Source organism: Saccostrea cucullata, unplaced genomic scaffold (genome assembly GCF_032062105.1).
Source record: "Saccostrea cucullata isolate Sc308-1 unplaced genomic scaffold, CSIRO_AGI_Scuc_v1 ctg2354, whole genome shotgun sequence".
Lineage (NCBI taxonomy): Eukaryota > Metazoa > Mollusca > Bivalvia > Ostreida > Ostreidae > Saccostrea > Saccostrea cuccullata.
In genome coordinates this window covers 138,222-159,881 of record NW_026925533.1, presented here as the reverse complement: position 1 = coordinate 159,881, position 21,660 = coordinate 138,222, and the positions used below count along the sequence as shown (strand labels likewise).

General features: G+C 32.5%; 1 protein-coding gene across 5 annotated transcripts in view; it reads left to right on the top strand.

The window, feature by feature from the left end:
* The window catches only part of LOC134269138 (synaptotagmin-7-like), an 82,148-nt gene that overhangs the window by 6,581 nt on the left and 53,907 nt on the right, over positions 1–21,660 (top strand). For 2 of the 5 annotated variants that reach the window (XM_062751357.1, XM_062751355.1), the window contains exon 2: positions 4,563–4,839. In XM_062751357.1, coding sequence (XP_062607341.1) covers positions 4,563–4,839 — 277 coding nt within the window. Of the gene's footprint in view, positions 1–953; positions 1,042–4,562; positions 4,840–17,618; positions 18,057–21,660 lie in introns of those variants that run through there. The other 3 variants (XM_062751359.1, XM_062751358.1, XM_062751356.1) reach the window with 2 other exon arrangements.

Here is a 21,660-nt window from a genome sequence, read left to right as displayed (position 1 = left end):
ATCTTGTCCCTGGGAGTTAAAGTTAACAAGCTTTGACTGTAATTCCTTCATTTCCATGTCACTCAATCTCCTTATACCAAGTTCTAAAGAGTCTATGTTTTCTGCAGGAGCCCTGTGTATCCTGGATAAATAAAATTTTGTGTGATTACTATTTTATATAAATAATTATTGTAGTAACTCAAAGTGGGGAATGCAGGGTTGTCCTTAGGAATTATAATAGTAGGGGACATTAAAAAAGTAGAAGGGTGTCCATGTATATAATTGTGCCTCCCTTAACATGATATTGAGGGGGGAATTATACTAGAAATAAAACAGGAGATTGCATCTTCATTGGATGCATTCTTTGGTCCTTGAATTCCTTGGTCCTCCTGCAAGTCTTAGGGGAAACCATGGGAAAGGATCTGAACCCTGCCCCCTCTCCCACCCCCTTCCCCCATCCCCATAAGAGCCCTTTACTCTGTTATTAAAGTTAAATATATGTAACATTTCATGATTGATCAATACTCTTGACATTTATTATATGATAATGCTTTTATTTCATGAAAGGCCCTTATATTTAGTTTTAGGACTTTCAGTGTGACATTTCCTGAACATTAAAACCTATCATTATATCATCAATTAAATACACCCATATTATATTTCCATATCCCACTAACAACGCAATTTCATTTATATTGACCAAAATTTTGCTATATCTGGTCACATTCATGTGCAAAAAAATGTACTTATAATCATAGCTATAGATCTATCAGGGGCCTACATGTACATGGCTAGGTGAATGAACATTTTATAAATATCGGTGATTTAATAACCAATTATCACCCCATTATGAGCAGACTGTTAGATACAAAGCATCAGGTCTGAATCTAATTACTTATATTGTCACAGACAGTTCTGACAGACTGACAGGGATTTTTTTGTGCCAGGATTTAAACCTCTTTTTATTGAAATCTACCTTAGTGGGATGATGTTATCTTGTTTATTTTGATTTACCCTGAAGGGAGTTTTATAGCTATATAAAGGAAAACTATACCGCAAGCAGTAAGTTTAAATCAATTTCTATACATATTGATGCATATGGATGTAAAACTTTGTAATCTTTTATCAAGTTTCATTTTAATGTATTTCAATCTTTACAAGATAACTCAATTATTCAATTTGTATATTGCATATATATTTCATATGTCCTTTGACCAATTTACCCAAGTATGAACACATTAATTTCATATGATGTCACATTCTCACCATTAAGGCTTATGTAAATATAATGACTCAGTAATTCAAACTCAATTAGAGTAATATATATCTTCTTTTTAGATCAGATTTTTAAAATATTCTCTATTTGAAACTTTCTTTTTTTTGAAGTCATGTTCTCTCACAATGTTATCAAATGAATACAGGGATATGTACAAACATAAAATTTCTTTCTCTGTCAAATTAAATACCAATAAATAACATTTTCTAAATAAAATATCCAGAGCATGAACACTGACATTCTGCACAATTAAATCTCATTTACAGCTAGGTGACAAATCTGTGCATGCCATTTAACTATATCCTTGTGCTTGGGTATGTCATGATCTTTAAAGCACTGTAAGAAAAATGTGTGTTTTATGCAATTTGGTGTTGTAATAAGTAAATCTATTAGGGTTTAAAAACAATGCTCACATCACAATATATATTGACAGTTGGCAGTACCATTTATCAATAAAAATTCCTGGTCTAATTTTTTAACACCCCTATTGTTCAGGTCCATCATAGCTAGACAATACATGCATGTATGTTTTACATACTTCATTGACAAATTTATATGCCCCTGGCCATCAGTTCATCAGCAATGATACACTGTGATAGTTTGTTTTAAATTGCAGAAAATGAAAACATTAATGGAAAAATGACTCTTTTTTCCTAGAGCAACATTCCTTTTCATTTTATTCTGATAAAGATGTTTCAAGGTAACTATAGATCAATAAATAGTTGCTTAGGTGGCGCAGTGGATTGCTTAAAGGGTCTGTTCTAGAGTTGCAAAATAAGGAGTCAATCCTTATGTCACAGGTGTGAATCCCACTGTGGAATGTGGAGACTGGTCCTTTGGATGAGACCATATAAACTGATGTCCCAAGCTGTAGTAGGTGCTGGCACAATAAAGAACCCTCCCTGCTCAATGGCTCTGAGTGCCAAGTATAGGACAAAATTTGCAGCTCTCCATTGGCATATTGGCAAGTGGTAACTTCTCCATATGAGTGAAAAATTCTTGAGAGGGACGTCGAACAATATACAGTCAACCAATACATCAATAGACACTGAACTACATCAGTTAATCAGTGATGTTTTTCCTTAAGATTTAGAAAAAAATTAATAATTTGTTTGAATCTTCCTTGTTGCTTTATAATATATGTGAATTAGAATTCATGCAAAGAAAAAATTAAAAGAAACTTAATATTTTAAGAGTTGGAGGAATTAAAAGTATAATGGAATGAATTGCATACTTATTTATATAATCAGGTGACTTGTCTGTTCTCTCTTTTGTTCAGACTGATGTCAGAATAATTCATGTAAGAATACATAGTGGGTTACCATCCCACTTTAGGACATGGAGACCAATCCTTCAGATGAAACTGTATTAACCCAGGTCCCATGTCGCAGTAGGTGCTGTTAAACAAAACATCCCTTCCTGCTCAATATGGCCCTGAGTGCCGATTATAGGACAAAATTTGTAGTTCTCCACCAGCAAGTGGTGGTGTCTCCATGTTGTGAAAATTTCTTGAGAGGGATATGATACAACACAAATCAATCAATCATTATAAAGTTGTTCTTGTTACCACTGCATTGTTGCCTCATGTTTTGTGTCCTTAAATTTCTTTTCTGTCTTTTCATGTTGCTGTTATTTTGCTGTTCCCTGATTTTATTGTCGTGTCTGTCTTTTACATTGTTGTGCTTAATACCGTTCCACTCTTTTTCTTGCTCTGATGTGGCATCTTCAGTTTGTTGCCCTTCTTCCTCCTATAGTTGCCCTGAATTTTTCATTTCTTCACTTTTTCAACCTTCCAGTCTTGATTCCTTGGAATTGCAGTATTAAATTTCTCACATCTGAAGGGTAGTGATGCGAATTTTCCCTGTTGGTACACCATGGAAATCATATAGAGTTATTAATTTTACTACATGTAACATATCAATGATTGATGACCAGTATTTCTTTCATCTCTTCATTATTAATTATTATTTGCTCATTACATATAAATTAGGCCCAGGAGATCTTTTTACTTGGTACATAGATCACTTTTTTTAAACAGGAATGACTGAACATTTTTGTGCAACATGTGGATGAAATGTTTTCATTTTCTGTACATCTCTGACTATCAAGATGATTAAGTCAGATTTCATGCAGTCTTGCAGATTGGATTGAATAAGAGCCCGTGTGACTGAGCTGGGTTTTTACGTGTTACTTTATCTAAAGAAGGAATTTTTAGAAGTCAAAGATTCATGGAATGATACTGTTGGGATCATTTCCTGTGCTCTGTATCCTGAGTTATCCAAATTATATATTGAAGCATGATTAATCTTTAACAGAGTTGCAGTGATGAAAGAAGAGTTTATTAACCTTTTTAATTGAAGGGCTTTGAAAATGCTATTATTACAAATAAAACGCAATAAATTTTTAATTTTTAGAATATATGTTTAGGGCTCTTTTGCCAAAATTAAATCCTCGCTAAAAATTCTACATATATAAATAGTGTTGGAACTCAACATAATTATGTTGAATTTTAATGTCACCACTAATTATTCAAGAGCATGTTCATTCAGGGATATATCTGGAAGAAAAAGTGAAAAACATAACTTACTACAGGGAGACATTAAGTTAAGAGAACACCTCTAGGAAAAGTGCTACTTATTAATAATTTTTTTTTAATTTAACCCTGAGTCATTTTACATAGTGAATATACCTATTAAGGTTTCATATAAATAACACAGATATATGTTTATTGTTGAATGCTTACCCAGAAAAAGTATTTACCAACCTGGCAACATGCAGTTAAATTTAATTATCTTGGACTCTGATATCTCAAATACTATGGATACTTAATGTGCACTGACAGTCCCAAATGCTTTTTTCCTAACAATTTTTATCATCATTTTCTCATATTTTGAGTTTGAGAAAACAAGGGGTTTTTTTTACTGTACATGCATAACTATAAAGTAGTTGAGGGGATATTGTAATTGAGATATAAAATCTGAAACTAATGTGAAGGTAAAGTGAGAATTATTGGCATTCATTATAAGACATTAACCAAACTTGATCAATTTCTTGTTCCTACTAAATGACCCAAAGAAAAATCAGGTATATGTTTAAAGTCATAGAAAGATCTGGAAGGTAGAGTACCTCGATCTTGTTTCATGCATGGAGTTAGTCATTTTTTTGTGGTTTCTACACTATAACAACTTACTCAAGTATGGGAATTTTATGTGTGATTTACAAATTAACAGTTTTCTAAAAATCTTATTGATGTGCGGTTGCCCAAATGTTTATCTTTAATCATATTTATTCCTTTATTTTATTACAGACATGGAAGAATCAGGCCAGGTCTTCCTTGCCATCATCAGTGCTCTGGGGTCAATGGTGGTGCTGGTGGTGGCAGTGTTGTTGTGTGGGTGGTGCCTCAAGAAGTCGGATGATGATGACGAGGAACTGGACAGCTCTGACATCCTGGCTCAGAAGTACACCGCTGTGGCGCCCCAGGACTCAGACGAGTCTGACGGGGTCAGGGTGCTGAACAAACGGTCCTGGGAAGCCAGACCCTCCATGCATGGCTCTCCCATGCTAGGAAGAGAAAGCGTCAGGTACAGTGACATGTATACTTTTTATGAATTATTTCTATGTACTAGATACATATACAAAGTCATGGCAATTCTTTGGAAAAAGGAGAAGCCTAGATGGATTACAATTAGAAATTGAAAATGTAATATATTTGTGTATGATGGTTTGTTGAAGTTGAAAGGTAAGATTAATAACAAACATAAAACATGTGAATCAATTTTAAAACAGAGGAGGATTTTCTATAATTTCCCTACATCCTTTAAAAACAGAGTCTACTTAATATGTGAGGACTAGCTGACAGCATTCAAAATACTCAATTGCTGAAACCATTAATTTACTTAAAATATTTTGTTTGATGTCTTTATCAGCACAAGTGTACATACAGCTAAAGTAAATTAAATAATTCCAAAAAAAAAAAAAAAAAAAAATTGAAATTGTTTTAGTTACTGTTAACAAACAAGAAAATTTCAAGTTTTTTTTAGTTTTAAAATATCCATTTTAAGATTAAAAAAAAATTGAAATTGTTGTTTGACTTACATGTATACAAATTTCAGATGAACTACTCTCATGTTGCCTACCTTAATCTTTTACTAAGGCACTGCAATTTAATATCTGAAATTAATGTTTATTGTTATTATTTATACCTTAATTGTACATTTATGTGTGTGTGTACTGCTCCTGGATAAATTTAACTGAAAATTTTAAGTTTTGTTCATCAAAATGAATAAAACAAATTATTTTCATTTCTTTTCCTCTGGTTAAAATCACAATTAAGATGTTTATTGGAATTCAAAGAAAATAAAATTTGTCCTTTTATGAAAATAAAATTTGTACTTTTAAGTATAGGACAAAAGGACAAATTTTATTTTGGAGATCTCCAATGTATTTTGGTTGTTTTAAGTGATCAATTTTGCACTCTATGCTTAAAAGTAAGCCAGGGCATCAACAATATGTTCCAAAACATGATGGTTAATTTGCATAACGGGATGAAGTTAAATCAAGTTTTATTTTTGAAAAATTAATTAAGAATCACAATTTTTTAATGTCCCTGGCATACTCTCAACTAGAATATACAATATAACATATATTTTCATTTCATTGTGAAATAAAATGGTAGATTTAGACTTTAAAAATGTAGACATAGACTTAAATTACACGAGGACCTCCATGCCAATTTCAATAGTCCTCGCCCAATGACGTCAAACATCTAGGCAGCCGCACGAGATTTACATGCATATTTTGCCACCTTAGCATCAGACACAGAGACAGATGCGCACAAGATTTGCATGCATTTTAGGCCTCCTTGGCTCCTGACCTATCGACCTGCCTAATTTACATTCCGGCAAATTTTAAAAGTAAAAACTCCGACAACTTTCAAAGAGTTGTCGTAGAGAAAAAAAATTAGAAATGGAAATATAATGTGATCAATTTTGCACTCTATGCTTAAAAAGTAAGGTTCAGATTCCGTCATTTACTTATATGTTCCAAAACTTGATGGTTATCATGAGAAGAGAGGGAGTTAAATCAAGTTTTATTTTTAAAAATTTAAAGAAGAATCTCAATTACTCTGATGTCACTGCAATAAAAACGTTTTATTTTTACCAAAAAAATTGTTTTGACACTTTCTTCAAAGCTGGATTTTGTGTTTCATAAAGTAATTATTTCAATATACACATTTTGTAATGATTTTTGGTGTCATTTACTAAAACAGATACAGTACCTTGTGTAAGTGAATTGATATATTCTCCTCTAAATGTTTTTTTTCTATCAACTTCAAAGATCAAAATAATTGCTGCATGGTAGCATTCGATGCAGAAATGTGAGCATTAAATGAAATAGCCTTGGAAGTGCACCAATATGTTAGGATTTAGGGTTTGGATGAATTACATGTAGTTGGTCTGGTATGCAAAAGATGACATTAGAAAACTGAAATGGAAGTCATGTCTGATTTGGAATTAAGACCACATAGTCTGACCTCCATGCTGACCTGCTAATTACTGTCTGACATTTATTTATCACATGATATCCAATTCTCTTATTTATGGTGTCTATTGGATAGTTTATAAATTTGAAAAGTTTATACGAAATGATAACCATCTTTAAGATGAGACCATTTAAGGAAGTCATTTTTTATTTGTGACGTTTAACACTATGAAATGAAGAGGAGGAGAGACAACTCTAACAGAAGTTTTACCAGTTTGATACACCATCAAGAGGGTCTTATGAAACGACACCGATAATCACAAGAAAAGGGAAAAAAAGATTTGTTATGAACACTGTCCTTACACCAGATAATGTATCCATAAAACACACTTTTTGGGTGCTTACTTTTTGGTTACAGAAAAATTCATGCATCGTCTGAAGCCACGGTTCGGAGTCTGCATTTGTTCTCTACTGCATTTTGGTCGTGGTTTGCGACGGTGAGATTCATTAATGTACATTTCCAAAAATTGAATAAAATAACAAATTGTATGGTGTTTGTTTATACACTGAATCACGCAAATATCTATATGAAAGGTAATGAGTATACGGTGTTTGGCAAAAATACCAAATGTATACATGGTAAATACAACTAATTATTTTTAAAAAAACCCTTACAACACTAGTATTAAAAGATAATCCTTTTGCTGTATTAACAAATTTTATCAAGACAGAAAACCAGATTTCAAAAGTAACTTGTAAAACATTTTTCACTCCATACTCGAACTACATTTTTAATAGACAATACATGTATTTGGGTGCAAAATTATTTCCTTTGACTTAAGATTCATTGGTCTTTTCAATCAATGTTTGTGTAGAAAAAAATACTGGTTGGCTGAAAAGTAAATCAGATTGATGTGCTCATATTGCTGTGCTTTTCTGATTGAAAAGTTATGTCAAACTATGAATAACTATCAACGCTTCTATCAAAAGAATGGGTGATTGCCACTTATATTGTAAAGTGCTGGTTAAAGGATAAAGGTAAATAACTCTTGTCCACGGTTATATATATGCGCAAATAATCTATATGTGAATGTTCGACAGAACACTTCATTTTATTTAATACGTGCTCACATGGAAACTGAGAAACGTGAGAGATAAATTGAAGATAATTGCAATATGCATTCTCAGTCTTTGTAAACGGATGGAAATTTGTAATTCCTTTGGAAAATATTTTAGAACCATTGGTCTGGAGGACTTTTTAGGCAATCGTATAATTTGGTATACAGAAGGAAACATTTCCTTTAAACGTTGAAAATCGATAACAAAATCAAATTGCAATGCTCACTTTTATAATCCCCTAAATAATCCAATAGGTAATTTTCATAGTTAACTTTTAACAATTCTCTTGAAAAAATGAATGAATAATTATTATGTCATTGACTGATTTAAGGAAAAACGATACCAAAAAAAAAATGGATGCCTAGAATGGTATATATATTTTTGGACTAATTTCATTAAAAATGATGCAAATAATAAATTTCTAGAATAAAAAGAAAATGTAAACCTTCTGTGTTGTTTAAAATTCTGCCTCTCTTAAACCATCCTTTAAAATTTGTACAAATATGTATCACTTTAAATTCCATTTATTTTGAAAGGATGACTGCACTTAAGGAAACTTAGAAATTGCGACATAATTAATTTTAAAAATGGGCATATTTCTTTTAATGGTAGAAATGGCCAATGTCTTAACTGCAACTTTGTGTAATTACGTTAATTAAAAGTTCGTATTAACGAAGTTCGAAGTAGTTTTTATTGGGAGGGGTCATCGCATATTCTGGAATCTCCATAGGATAATGAGTACGCCCACCTTTTTACAGGCATAATACATAGTCAGCGCATGTTTGTCTATTGTTCTCCTTTTTATGGTAGTTGTATATTTATATATATTACCTCATATTAAAAGGAGATCAATAGACAAACATGCGCTCATGGTTAAAAAGAGAAAAAACTGTTTCTTCGTGTGTTCACTTTCTCTATAGTAAACAGGCCATTTTGACCACGTTGTTACCTGTTGAATATTATAATTAACCACGTGATTTCTATACCCAGGTAACTCTGTGAATACTAAAATTCCATCACGTGACGTGTAAGGAAACACGCATTCTGCTAGGCGATAGTGATTGTCCATATCTGTTTTAAACCATTCCCATGTGTGTGTTATTCTTTTTTCTCTGTGTGTAAGATTATTCTTATATTTATCTCAAAAGCGTTTCATTTTACTATATTTATATATTTTCGAGTGTATTGTATGTCTACATGTTCGTAGTCTACAAGAAAAAAGAGATTTATTTATTATGTTTTGAACCATCGCTTATCATGAACATCCAAAGTAAGATCCAGTAAATAAAAATGAAATCATACCATCCCCAGCACGCTAATTTATGGGGAGAAGAAATTAAGAAAAACTTAAGTAATTGTGACGTTTTTCTGTCTTTTTTTTTTAAAAAAAAAGAGAAAAAGTAAACCAAGTCTTAATGTTGTTAGCGGGTCTCGATCCCAGGCCTCAACATTATCGGTTCTGTGCATTACCGACTGAGCTAGTCGGCACTTATATTCGAACACGCGAATTGTTGACATCAGCCATTGCTGTTGATTATCAATGGCTACTTCTACCGGTCGATGTTATTTGTTATTAGTTATATACTTTATTTGAAAACTTAACAAATAATACTGACAAACATATGCCGAGAGAGAGAGAGAGAGAGAGAGAGAGAGAGAGAGAGAGAGAGAGAGAGAGAAAGAGAGAATGCACCAAATATAAATACATTCTAATTTTAGACCACTCTTCACAATATTAGCTCCGCCTCTTATGCATATTTATAAATCTTATCTCCAATCAAGGGCAGATAAGTCTAATTTCCCGATATTTGCAGAGAGGTGGGGTAAGAAAACAACAAATTATGTTATTGCAACGCCGTTTATAAGCTTTATGACATTGCCTTTCATTTGGAAATAGACCAAACTCTATTAGAAAAGACTTAAGGCAAAAATAAAAACAAAAATAAATGTGATAACAGAGATTGAAAAAGACCCAAACACCGGCGTTAAGTGCAGTCATCCTTTGAATAAAAAATTAAAAACTACACGGTGAAACTTATTTATTTTACTCATAAAAACATGATAAAAACATTGTAAAAACATTGTTATTTTCAAATATATTGACAAAAGTTTGCTTGTATTACCTGTTCTTAAATACTATTTACTTTCGAGGAAAAAGGCAATTACGATGCCAAAACAACATCGAAAATCTATATAATATTTGGGACCTTTATCAATCTCATAGCGAACTTCCAACGTGCATACTTGTGGTTTATACTCATTCTCTATTTGTTTACACGCATGCATTTGATTGATTATACTCTTGTCAATTGATCAAAAAGATTTGTGAAGTTTGGCTGTTATGAATTTGACCTATTTTCTCCCCATTTCCTGAACAATTGGTGGCTTCAGACATGAAACTGTTAAGATCAGAAGCTATGGAATATTCAGTGGGTATCGTTTGATCTGAGAGTGTATAAAGATTATATCACAAGCCGAATGATAGATTGATTTTTTTTCATCAGTTTTACTTGTTGCCTTTGGACGTGTTTAGTCGAAGTGCATTCTAAAGACTGTTTACAGCGTATTGTAAATGTATTCTGAAGTTTAAGATTCATATCTCGTAAAGCAGGAGATTTACAGAGAGTGTTATGTTTCAGTGTTCTAGTTATTTGTTGCAAATATTTATGTATAAAACTATCAGCTGCACTAGAGCTTACACGTAGCAACTATCCGAGGAGTAAATTCGGGAAGAATGGGGTGTTAGAAATTGATTATCTCCAGGAAATAAAAAAAAACCCCTCCTTTTAAAAAAATATCTCTGCTGTGATAATTATATTTAATGGTTGAGCCAAGAGTGTAATGAAGTATGGAACGATTCTTTAGAGGGGCAAAATGTTTGAGATACCATAAACTGAATTTATCTAATGATAAGAAATTAGCCCATTCTTGGTAATTATGGTCACATATCAATGAGTACTCATTTTGCATACATCTTTCGTGACAAGGGACTTCTGTCTTGAAGGTCTAATCCAAAAGACGCGTGACTTTCATTTCTAACGTCTCATTCTTGGATGAGAAAGTCACACCCTATATGGTAGTTTGACGCGCAACGGTATAAAAGCCTCGCGATCACGAAGCAAAGGTCCGACCACTACGCTAAAGGGTTGACACACGTGATGCAAGACCCCATCATTCCTTAACATTATGCACAATGTATGGTTATGTTTTTAATGGGTGTGATTTTGCAAAGTGCTTTGATTTAAATGCACTTTAAGGGAAATGACATTAACGAATTGTTAATATATATTTAATGCATTGAAAAAGCACAAAAGAATTCTACTGGACAATAAGGTCTCCGTCTGAGCCTTTTGGCTGTTTTTGTTGAAATGTGGTAAACAGTTCTACCAAAAAAAAATCTATAACTCCCCCTCCCCCTCTCTCTCTTTCTCACAATTATTCAGTTCTCAAAACTGCATATTTACTGTACTACAGTTTATTTTCGCATAAATTTCCATAATGATGACTCCCTTGTTTGTTTTAGGGTCATTCTTCTGTGGGTCATATGTTATGGACAGTGTTACGGAAGTGAAAATACGTGAAATTCATGCAAACATCACGAAACTATACCCTCTGCTTTATTGGTTAACAGTCAAAAGTCAAAGGAGAACCAGAAATCTATATTCAAATCCAGTTTAAGAGAATTGAGTCTTCACTCTCTGATTTTGTTGAGGATGTTAATACAATGAGAGAAAAAGTACCCTTTTTTGGAGTGGTGATTATAATTTAGGCATTGAACGTTAATTAGTTCATTTGTACTGATTATTCTCATTACTGTCACGGCAAATTCTTTTACTCGAATTTTTATTTGAAACCCTGTTACTGTAACGATAAATTTGTCGATTTCTTCTTCCTGATTTAATTTGAACATGGGGCTTGTCTTCTCTTTCTCATGAGAATAGATTTTCTTCACACCAGTATGGGAAGCATTTTGTGACAAAGAATAAAAACACATAGAGGAGGAAGATGCTTGAGATAATTTGATTGTCCTCGTTAAATGAGAAACTATTCCAATCAGATATTGTAAGAACATAAAAAGAAATGTTCTTGTCTGCAGCAAATTGGTACGTCTCATTAAATTTGTCGAGGGGAATTTCTAACTGATTTTGATATTGCTCATTTGGTTGTTTTCTTCTATCATTATACATCGTTATGTACGACTGGCATAAGGAAATGTCTATTAGTAAAGTCTACAGTCCGATTTCACCTAGTAGTTTGCCTGTTTAAAGAGCAATTAATTTCCTTTGATCTATAGATATTAATGAGGGGATACAATGGAAATCGATGAATTGTATATAGTTTCAATGGCCCTCTGATTTTGATTCCTGTTTGTTACCTTCATATTTAATGGCATGGCATATTATCCAAGTAAACCAGAAATTCATAGCGATAGTTGCTGCTTGAAGAAAATGGGTTGAATAAAGGCTGCACTATTATGAAATAATTATTTGCATTATATCTGGCGCTTTTTGTTTAAAGAATTATTATACACTCTGTAAAATGCCCTTTGTAATCATTTGCAGCTTGCAGTGTCTTTTTTAGAAACCATATATATTTAATTTTATCCTGCTTGTTTTGAGAAAAAAGGTTGTACGCAGTTAATAAAAATTATTTTTTGTTTTGATAATTCAAAAAAGAGTAATGTAGATATTCTTAACATAATTTTGATATAGACTGCTATTTAATAGGGTGTTGTGATATTTGAAGAGGGCCATACAATCTGACATAGATTTCATTACACTGTAATCTCATTAGACTGTCTTGATGTCGATTTTTAAGTATTAATTTTCATTTAACTATTATTTTGAAAAATGCCATTTAATGCATTTTCAGGGACGTAGCATCAGAAATTTCATTTTTTCCCCAACATAACCTTTACTGTAGTAAATGTTCAGTGATAGGATGGTTGGCCTCCCCACTTTATGACCATCGTATAGTGATAGCAAGGTTTGTAAGGAAAAAATTGGAAGTGATGGTAAGTTGGCTTTGAAAAGTTGGCCACTACCCCCCCCCCCCCCCCCCCCCCCACGAAATAATTTTCGAGTTTGTGTAACTTTAAATTTTTTTTTTTTTTTTTTTTTTTTTTTGCTTGTCAACTTTTTCAGGTAAGTAAAAAAATTTTTATGAGGTTGGCCCCCCCACTTTCAAAAACGATGCTACGTGCCTGATTTTATAAATAGAGTGGATGCTCTCCTTTTTCTTTCAAAAAGTTAATCAACCTAAATGCAAATTTCTATCTCTTGTTGTGCTTTTGGTAAGAAAGAATGAATGTTACTGTAAGGTTCTTTCTAAGGTAAGTAATTATCAAAAGAGTCATTGATTTTACATGTATATGTTGTGTAAGGTCGAATCCAATTTTGAACTCCTACTGGGACGCCATTATATATATACCGTTGAAGGGTTTCAAATTTAAACACTCAAGGCTATTGAGCAGTGAGGGTTCTTTAAATATGATTATGGGCCTTGGTTTTCATAGTCTCATCCGTAAGACCTCCATACCTTATGCCGGCTTATTGAAGAAAGAAAGTCACCACCTATGTTTGAGGTTTTACGTAAAGTGGCAAAGAATCGAATACGATTCTCCCGATGAAGAAGAGAGAAGATGTTTCATTTTTAGTCCGCGTCAAAGTAGTTGACGGTCATTTACACATTTTCTTATGGTTCGCCTCAAGGCTGAGCCCGACACCTCATGCAAATGTGTAGAGTTGGCCAATTAATAGAAGTATCTTGGTAAGCAGGGAAGACATGAACATGTCATTGTCCTTTGGAGACAATCAATTAAATGTGCTTTTGGTCATCCGATGAAGTTGATATGATAAATGAGAATAATACATGACGTGAACACGCTCTTCATGGTAAAATTACCGAATCGATACACTCATTTACTTATTTTCGCTTTATGTTTAATTTTGGCCTATAACAGGGGGAATTTGATAAAAACATTTTGATTTTTTTGATCCCTTTGTTTAAATGAATGTTTCTTTAGAGAAAGACATGACACATTATTTTAACACTTTAAGATTCTAAACCAACGCTATAAGTACAAAGACATCATTTTTCAATGGTTAAAAAGATACTGGTATATTTAAAGATAATTAAATGCATGTAAAAAAATATTGAAGAAAATATAAATATTAGACATACTTATACAAGTTAAATGTATAAGTTTAACTGCATACTACATGTACGTGTACTTAATTTTTCATTTAAGTTTTTAAAAAATAGAATAATGAACCGGACAAAAACTTGTATTTAATTAATAATAAGGATGGCAGGAGAAAGGTAGATTTCTGAACGTCTGAGTCTTTTGTTAAGAAGACTTTATGCACATGGCCCAAGACATCAATCTGACTCTGCCATAAGAATTGGCAGAAACCGTCGCATTTTGTGCAGACTCTAATGCACATTGATGCACGATTGAATTAAAACGGCATCTTAACGGCATCCCAAGGAGACATATACAAATGTAGCATGGAAACAAATTCTGTTGAACAGAGCTTACAGTGTGTTTGCCTATCCGATTCGAAACATAACAGGAAGAATATTGAATCTGGAGATAAAAGTATACCTTTTTAAGTAGGGTTAACAAAACTCGTAATAAGGGTCAGTTTTTGTTACCGCTTACATAGCCTAAATTATTATTACATGTAAAAAAAACTTATTTACTACTTGAGGACGCTCTAAACACTGTACACAAAAGATTTCTATTTATTGCGTAGTTTTATACAGTTAGAGTGATTGCCCGTAGGGGTAAAATTAAAAAAAAACCAGTTATTTATCATTAATTACGTAATTTATAATAGATTGAAATATTTTTAATATTCTATTCTAAATCCATTCATTACTTTCAAATGAAAGTACAATAAACAACAAACACACCGTTTGGACATAGCAACGACACGCAGTAGCTTTATTTGTAGTGTACATAACATATGTAAAATTTTAAAATCAATTTGTATATATACATGTTTATGTTGGATTGAATAAATCATGATAAAATTTAACTTTATCGTGCTCTACGTGTCGTCCTAAACTGGTATTTAAACCACTGTTCACCTCTTATATAGCCTTGCTAACGAGACCGGTTCTAAAGAACCACGTGATATTCACTAGGTATTCGAATGAAAACCTTGTAATTCCGAAAAAGTCATTCATTATCACACCAAGTAGAAATTGATTTCTGTCTAATTCGTTCCTCAGACGAAAGAAATCATATTTATATAAGACCAAGAGTAAGAAATTTAATTAATTATTTTCATTAATTTTCCCAATGTAAGTAAACAACAGTGATTTCCGCTCACAAATAGTTCATTGTCTTTGAAAATTTTTCTTGCACAAATAAGGCACGCACCCTATGTTTTAAATGAATGAAAAAGTCTCAATCTGCATATCTTTATATGATATATTTTTCTCTGAGCCTTAAACAGTTTCCATTAGTGTTTAGAGCTTCTTTAACCTGAAAAAAAGAAAATAGCATGTATAGTTAGCTAAATATTCTGCAGAATCTATAACTTACATGTACATGTGGTAACCAATTCTTAACCAAGTAAGTCAGGTATTCATAAAATAAAGTACAGTAAATAGTTGTTTTGAACATATTTTATTGTATAATTCATACAAAGAGGTTGGTAACAAGTTCTTACAACTTAGAAAAACCTTTCCTTGTAATATACACAATAATTATAATTAGTGATTGCCAAAAGAGTAATTAACAATTGAAGATGTAAAGTTATACATATATAGTAAATATCCCACCTCTGGAATTCCGGGCTCCATATTTATGCTCTAATCAAAGATTTGAATTGTTTGTAGATGTAAAAATATATATAGTCAAAGATATAAATCAATATTTATTCTTTTATTGGATTTTTATAGAGAAGTTGCAAGTATAAGGAAGTGTACTTAAATGTTTGTGCTTTAGCTCTCTCTCAATGTGGTGTTGTGGTCATGCATAATTAACGTAAGTACGATAAGTCGCAGTAGACCATTCACATTAATTTAAGAATCCCTCGGAGGAGGTTGATGCCTTCTTTTTTGTTAATAAAATGTAGATATTGCTTTTTTTATGTTTAATATTGTTTTTGGTTAATACTATCATTATTTTATTATTGTTGTAAAGAAGGATAAATTTCATGTGAAGAAAGCATAAAGGGGGTCGTTCACACCGATATACTTGTAATCACACTACATACATGACTGTAGAGAAATATAGTTTTATTTTTTTCTTTTCTTTCATTTTGTATATGCGTTATGTGCATTGGACTTGCATTCTTTGAACTTATCAGAAGAATTCACATCAAGCTTCTTCTTTGAAATTATTAAATATATGCAGCCACTTTATTAAGGTTATCCTTGAAAAAAGAAGTATCATAGTCAAATGTAGAGCAAACTTTAAAAAAAAAATTATCAAATATTCATCATTAAACTATTTCCAAATTTAATTCTATGCTGATTAATCAGGCACTGAACCCCCACTCCATCCATAAATAATTAAATAAATAAATTTTTAAAGTGTACTCTTGAAAGTCATTGAAGAAGAAAATAATTGCATTTTTTCCCCTAAAATAAGTACAAAACTATTATACCAATTAACAGTTTCACAAACCTATCCTCGCACCATTCGACGATTAACTGAATACTTGTTGACTTGTAAACATTTAAATTACCAAAAATGCATTCTTTCAAAAGGGAAGTCTCAGTTTAAGGCTGTTTAACTTGTATTGCATCTTACAACTATATGACTCGTAGCATGAAACAATAAAAATGGAATCAATATAAAATACACATGTCTTAATACTGAAGCTACCCATTAAATGGCAAAAAATATTGATGATAAAGTATGGAAAAAATGGTTGCCACTGCATGATTTCGATCAAGTGAATTACCTTAGAACAGACAATGCTTTTCTTTTATCAGTTTGATTTCTTCTTTTTATATTGTCGCTAATGCTGCCTTTATATTCTTTGGGGGCTACATATCGAATGTTACAATCTATACAAAGATTGAAGGAGAGAGGGATCTGATCAATACATAGTGTTGGGGATTATGTACAGTTGATAGTGTTTGGAAGCTTTTTTTCTTGTAAAACAGCTCGGAAAAATGAAAATTATCATCGTCATCAAGTTTAGATGGTTACCAAAAGAATTTAGGCTTAGTTCTACTTCAACATAGAAAGACTCTTTCAGGCACGTTGGCGTTTTATTGACATTTTGGGATGCAGAAAGAATAAAAAAAAAAAAAAGCTAGTGACTGTTGAGGAAAAGGGAATTTAGACATATTGTGGCAGGTTTGGGAATTTTAATATTCTTCTTTCAGGGGCCCGATATGCTGCTGGTCTGGCAGTAATTTTGTTAATGCTAAATATCATGCATAAATCACGTAATAGGGGATTTATTATCTGGTTGAAACCACTGCCTGTTATTTTTGTTCGATACTTTCCACAGCGGTTAGGAAGAGACATAGTCACATCCTCCTATGGAATGGACTGTTTTTAGATGGAACATAACAATGCATTACCATCCGGATTCCATGTCACTACAAATTAAAGTGATCGATAAGACACTATTAATTGGATTGGACTTGTCATTAAACTTTAAGGAAGCAGGTTATATATATAGGAATGCCATTTGTTCTTATCCACAGGAAAGGCTTTAGTTACTAAGTCATCCAAACGTCTAATGGTATTAATGTAAGATTACCTATTGATTTTGAAAAGAAAGCATTTGTCTTCAGGAAGAAAAATGTATCTCTTAGAATCCTGTGACTGGATTTGGTAAGCGTCACAGTTAGAAGGTGAAGAAACTGATATGCAGTTTTTCTGCTTTGACATATTACTGTTGCCATCGAGATGGGACTCATTTGGAGTATCGAGGTGACATCAAATGATATTATTATCGCTAATGGTGAATCGCAATCAGTGATGCATAATTTAGTCCTGTGATTCTCCAGGCGATAACAGAACTTAAATTCTGTGGAGTGCAACTGGTACATACTATAACTTGGTAACAAATACCGAACGGACTTTTCTAGAGTTACACTTGGATCTTATTCGTGATGTCCATGAAGTATTTGGAATATATATTGATGTGATATTTTTTCCCTACTTTGGTTGAGTTGACCTCAGGATGGCTTGGTCTTGCATCAACACAGGGACATCCAGGTAAATTAGGACATCGATCTCAATCATTCTCATGCATGCAATCAATAATAAGCTCACGGGAGGTTTTCATACTAATCGCGCGTCTTTGATTTTACCTAAGCCTCTCCAAACTTTCATTGTCCTGGGACTTGTTCGGATTGATTTTCTGATTTTCTAACATTAAGTGGAAATAAAAGAGTTTTTTGATGCAGTTGGAGACAAATAGATTGATTTATTTGATTTCATTGTGAAGTCATGGTCATTAGGGAAATGGGGTTTTTAAAATGAAATTAGGTAGCTGATGAAGAAAACATCTACCCCATAAAAGTCAACAATTTATTGTTTAAGACCATTTAAGAAAAGTGATCCGCTAAACGTCTAAAAAGGGGCGGAAACCATTATTGTAGTTCTGTGCAAAGTTTGATTTCGGTACAAGGACATTCCGAATGTATGTTCGATATCCCTTTCTTCCGTGTTCTTTTTGTTGAGAGGATTATGAAATTGCATAGACCAAAACTTCCGTGCCAAGGAGAATTGAAAAGAAATGACTTATTAAAGATGCCCTTGAGAATTTGGAGTCACGAAGCTATAGTTTTTAAGGTTGATTCCGTGATTGATTTAATTGTTACGAGACTAACAAAGACAAATTTAGTTTTGTGTATTTCAAAATTATATCAACCTCCTTGAAAATCTCAGTCGAAAAACTGTTCTGCATTTAGTCAGAGTGATGATAAAATCAAATCGTTAAACTTAACTAATTGTTGACACTTCTACAGAAATGTTGGCGTTCATTATTCTAACAGTACATTCAGGTGGTACTTTCTTTAGTAGAAAGATAATAGATTAAAGAATGGCAGTTAAATGTATTCTCCTTTTGGTGCAACCAGATCCATTTTTCTACACAATATGTATAAAAATAAGAATTAACCAAGATGGTACATCATCAATTGCTATATCATTTCTCCTCGGATCATGCTTAAGTGATGATTATACACTACGGTACCTCTGATTGTCATTTCTAATGCCTTTGACCGTCATTTTACCCAGGGACTTGTAGGATACGATGCTGATATGGGGACAATCGATGTGTAAGACAGTATTTTCAGAGATAATTACTGGAAAAGCGAAGACTAAAGAGCCAGTTTATGGGTTCATCACAAAAATGTGATTCATCACATTTATCATTTTTTAACACATGCAAATAGTTCAGTAAATAACTTGAAGTAAGTTCAATTGATGTTTTGCAACTTACTGTAAGATTTCATTGCAAAAAAGAGAAATAGCGTTAAGTTCTTCCATCGTTATATTGAATGTAGCTAATAGAGTTTTGAAATAATACAGATTTATATCGATTTGATATTCATACTTCGATTAAAATACAAGCGCACGCTCAAATTAAAATATTTTATAAAATCCTTTTAGAAATCGCTGCAACAGCTTTACATTATTATGAAAATGGTCTTTGCCAGATGACAGATGTTGACGCTAAGTTTTCAAGCATGTTTCTTCTCTAACAGTAAAAAGAGCTACTGATGGATGGAAGCCAAACTCAGAACAAATTAGACTGTGGTATACAGTAATGTCAATGTTTCACGCAACCCCGTGGCTAAGAGCTGATAATTCAGGAGGAGAAAAACCAACAAATTGGCTTTTTGCTATGCTTATCCTTGCCCTGTTGATACATATGTCAGAAAGCTATGATTGATTAAGGAAAAGGGGGATTTTATTTGCAAGACAGCTATATTAGGAATATATCATCCACTTGATTGCCAAGCTGTAGTCTCTTTTAGCAGAAACCACATTTAAAAAAAATAGTAAGTTGTTTTAACATTTAAGTAAATAGAAAATATCATGATAGATAGTATTTAAATAACCTATATTAGTTCCATTTCGAGTATACATAATTTAAGTCAATACCTGTGTGTTTGATTTTTTGATGAATTTATTTGAATGCATTTTTAAAAACAAATTTTCCGAGAGAGACATTTTTTTTAACTTTATTTGAAAGGGTTTTTGTAAGGTTTACCCAAATACACTTGTAACTTTTTTCTTTGATAAAAAATTTCCTTATATGCTATTCCTTTTTACATGACTTGTATCAAATGAAAATAATACATCTGAAAAATATATTCTACTTTTGTGTCTTGGGAGAATTCCTTTTCAAAAATTGCTTTTCTTTTGTTTTAAAGTTGTTTGGTATATTTTGATGACCCTCTCTTTAAGTCCCCAATTTAATAAATCTTAAACATGTATCGTTCAAGATATATTGTCATATTGAGATAATCTAGTCGTTTGGTATATGATATCACAAATGATATTTCAATTTACAAAGCAAAAACACACATTAAGTCTCATGAATATAAACTGTACAGTAAAAGAATTTTTTTATTGCTAAACGTCATTGCCTTTATGGAACATTCAAAATTCGAAAAATGAATGGGAAAATGAGCGTTTTATAGTTTGCACTGCTAATGTTAAACATTTTTTTGTATATTATATCCTAAAGGGCTTTTATACTGCCATGTTGTGAATTCTCAATTTACTGCCAGCCAGTAAATTCAAAATTTACAACAAAATATTTCACTTAGATAATTAACCAAAATCTGATTCCAGATTCGTATTAATGGGAAAACTATTTTTAAATTCTAGAATATGAGTTTCCTAGGAGGAAAAAAAATATGCATGCTATTAAACTTGCAAAAAAAGTGGTTGTAACCAGTCATCAGGGCATGCTTTCTTCTTCTCCGCACCGTATTTACTTTAGACATTTCCATAGATCCATATTGTGTTATATGTTGACAGGTTTTTATTGCTTGAAATAATTTTCTGAGGGATAACTGTAAATTGTATTCAGTCTTTTTAGTTTTGGTCGGAGTTAAAGTCACATTTGAGTAGGTGCAGCAATATATATTTTTGGTCTTATCATTCGAATATGCGTCATATTTTGGTTTGTTCCATCAAGGGTTGTGTTGACTTCCTATCCCTGTTGTTTCAAAACTCATGAAATTAAAGGGGTACTTAAGCTTCACAGTACTTCCACTGTATGTGATACCTGGTAAGTTTTGAAGGTCTATGTCATGAAACTTCTATATTAAGGTTTCATATTGTTTTTCAACCCAAGGAAACCAGGGGAGAATGATTTCTCATGATGAGAAACTCACACGCGGCTTTGAAAGTAAAAAAAATATGGTCATAAAGGTGTCAGCACTGTGTATAATGAATTTGAGTTTCAATGTGGATTCCATTCAGTTTCCATTGACATAACACTTCTAATTATTCCATTGCAAATGACATCCATTGAATTTGCTTCAGCAGGGAGAAATTAGGAGACTTGTGAATTGGGAACGAAAATCAAGGGGGAAAATCGCACCTCTGGAGGGGCAATCAATAAAGGAAAAATGTTTTAAGAACGTAGGTTCTTTTCACTTGACCCAGTTCTGGTTCGCACACACAGTAGAAACGGTTATTGCGAACACGTTTATAATGTATTGACGCTTATAGCGAAGTGATTTTCATTCCCTTCGACTTGAATTTGTATTCTATATAAACGTAAGGAATATATAGCGAATTACGCTCAAGAAAAATCGACAGTCCCTGGTACTTCGTATAAGCGTGTTTTACTGAT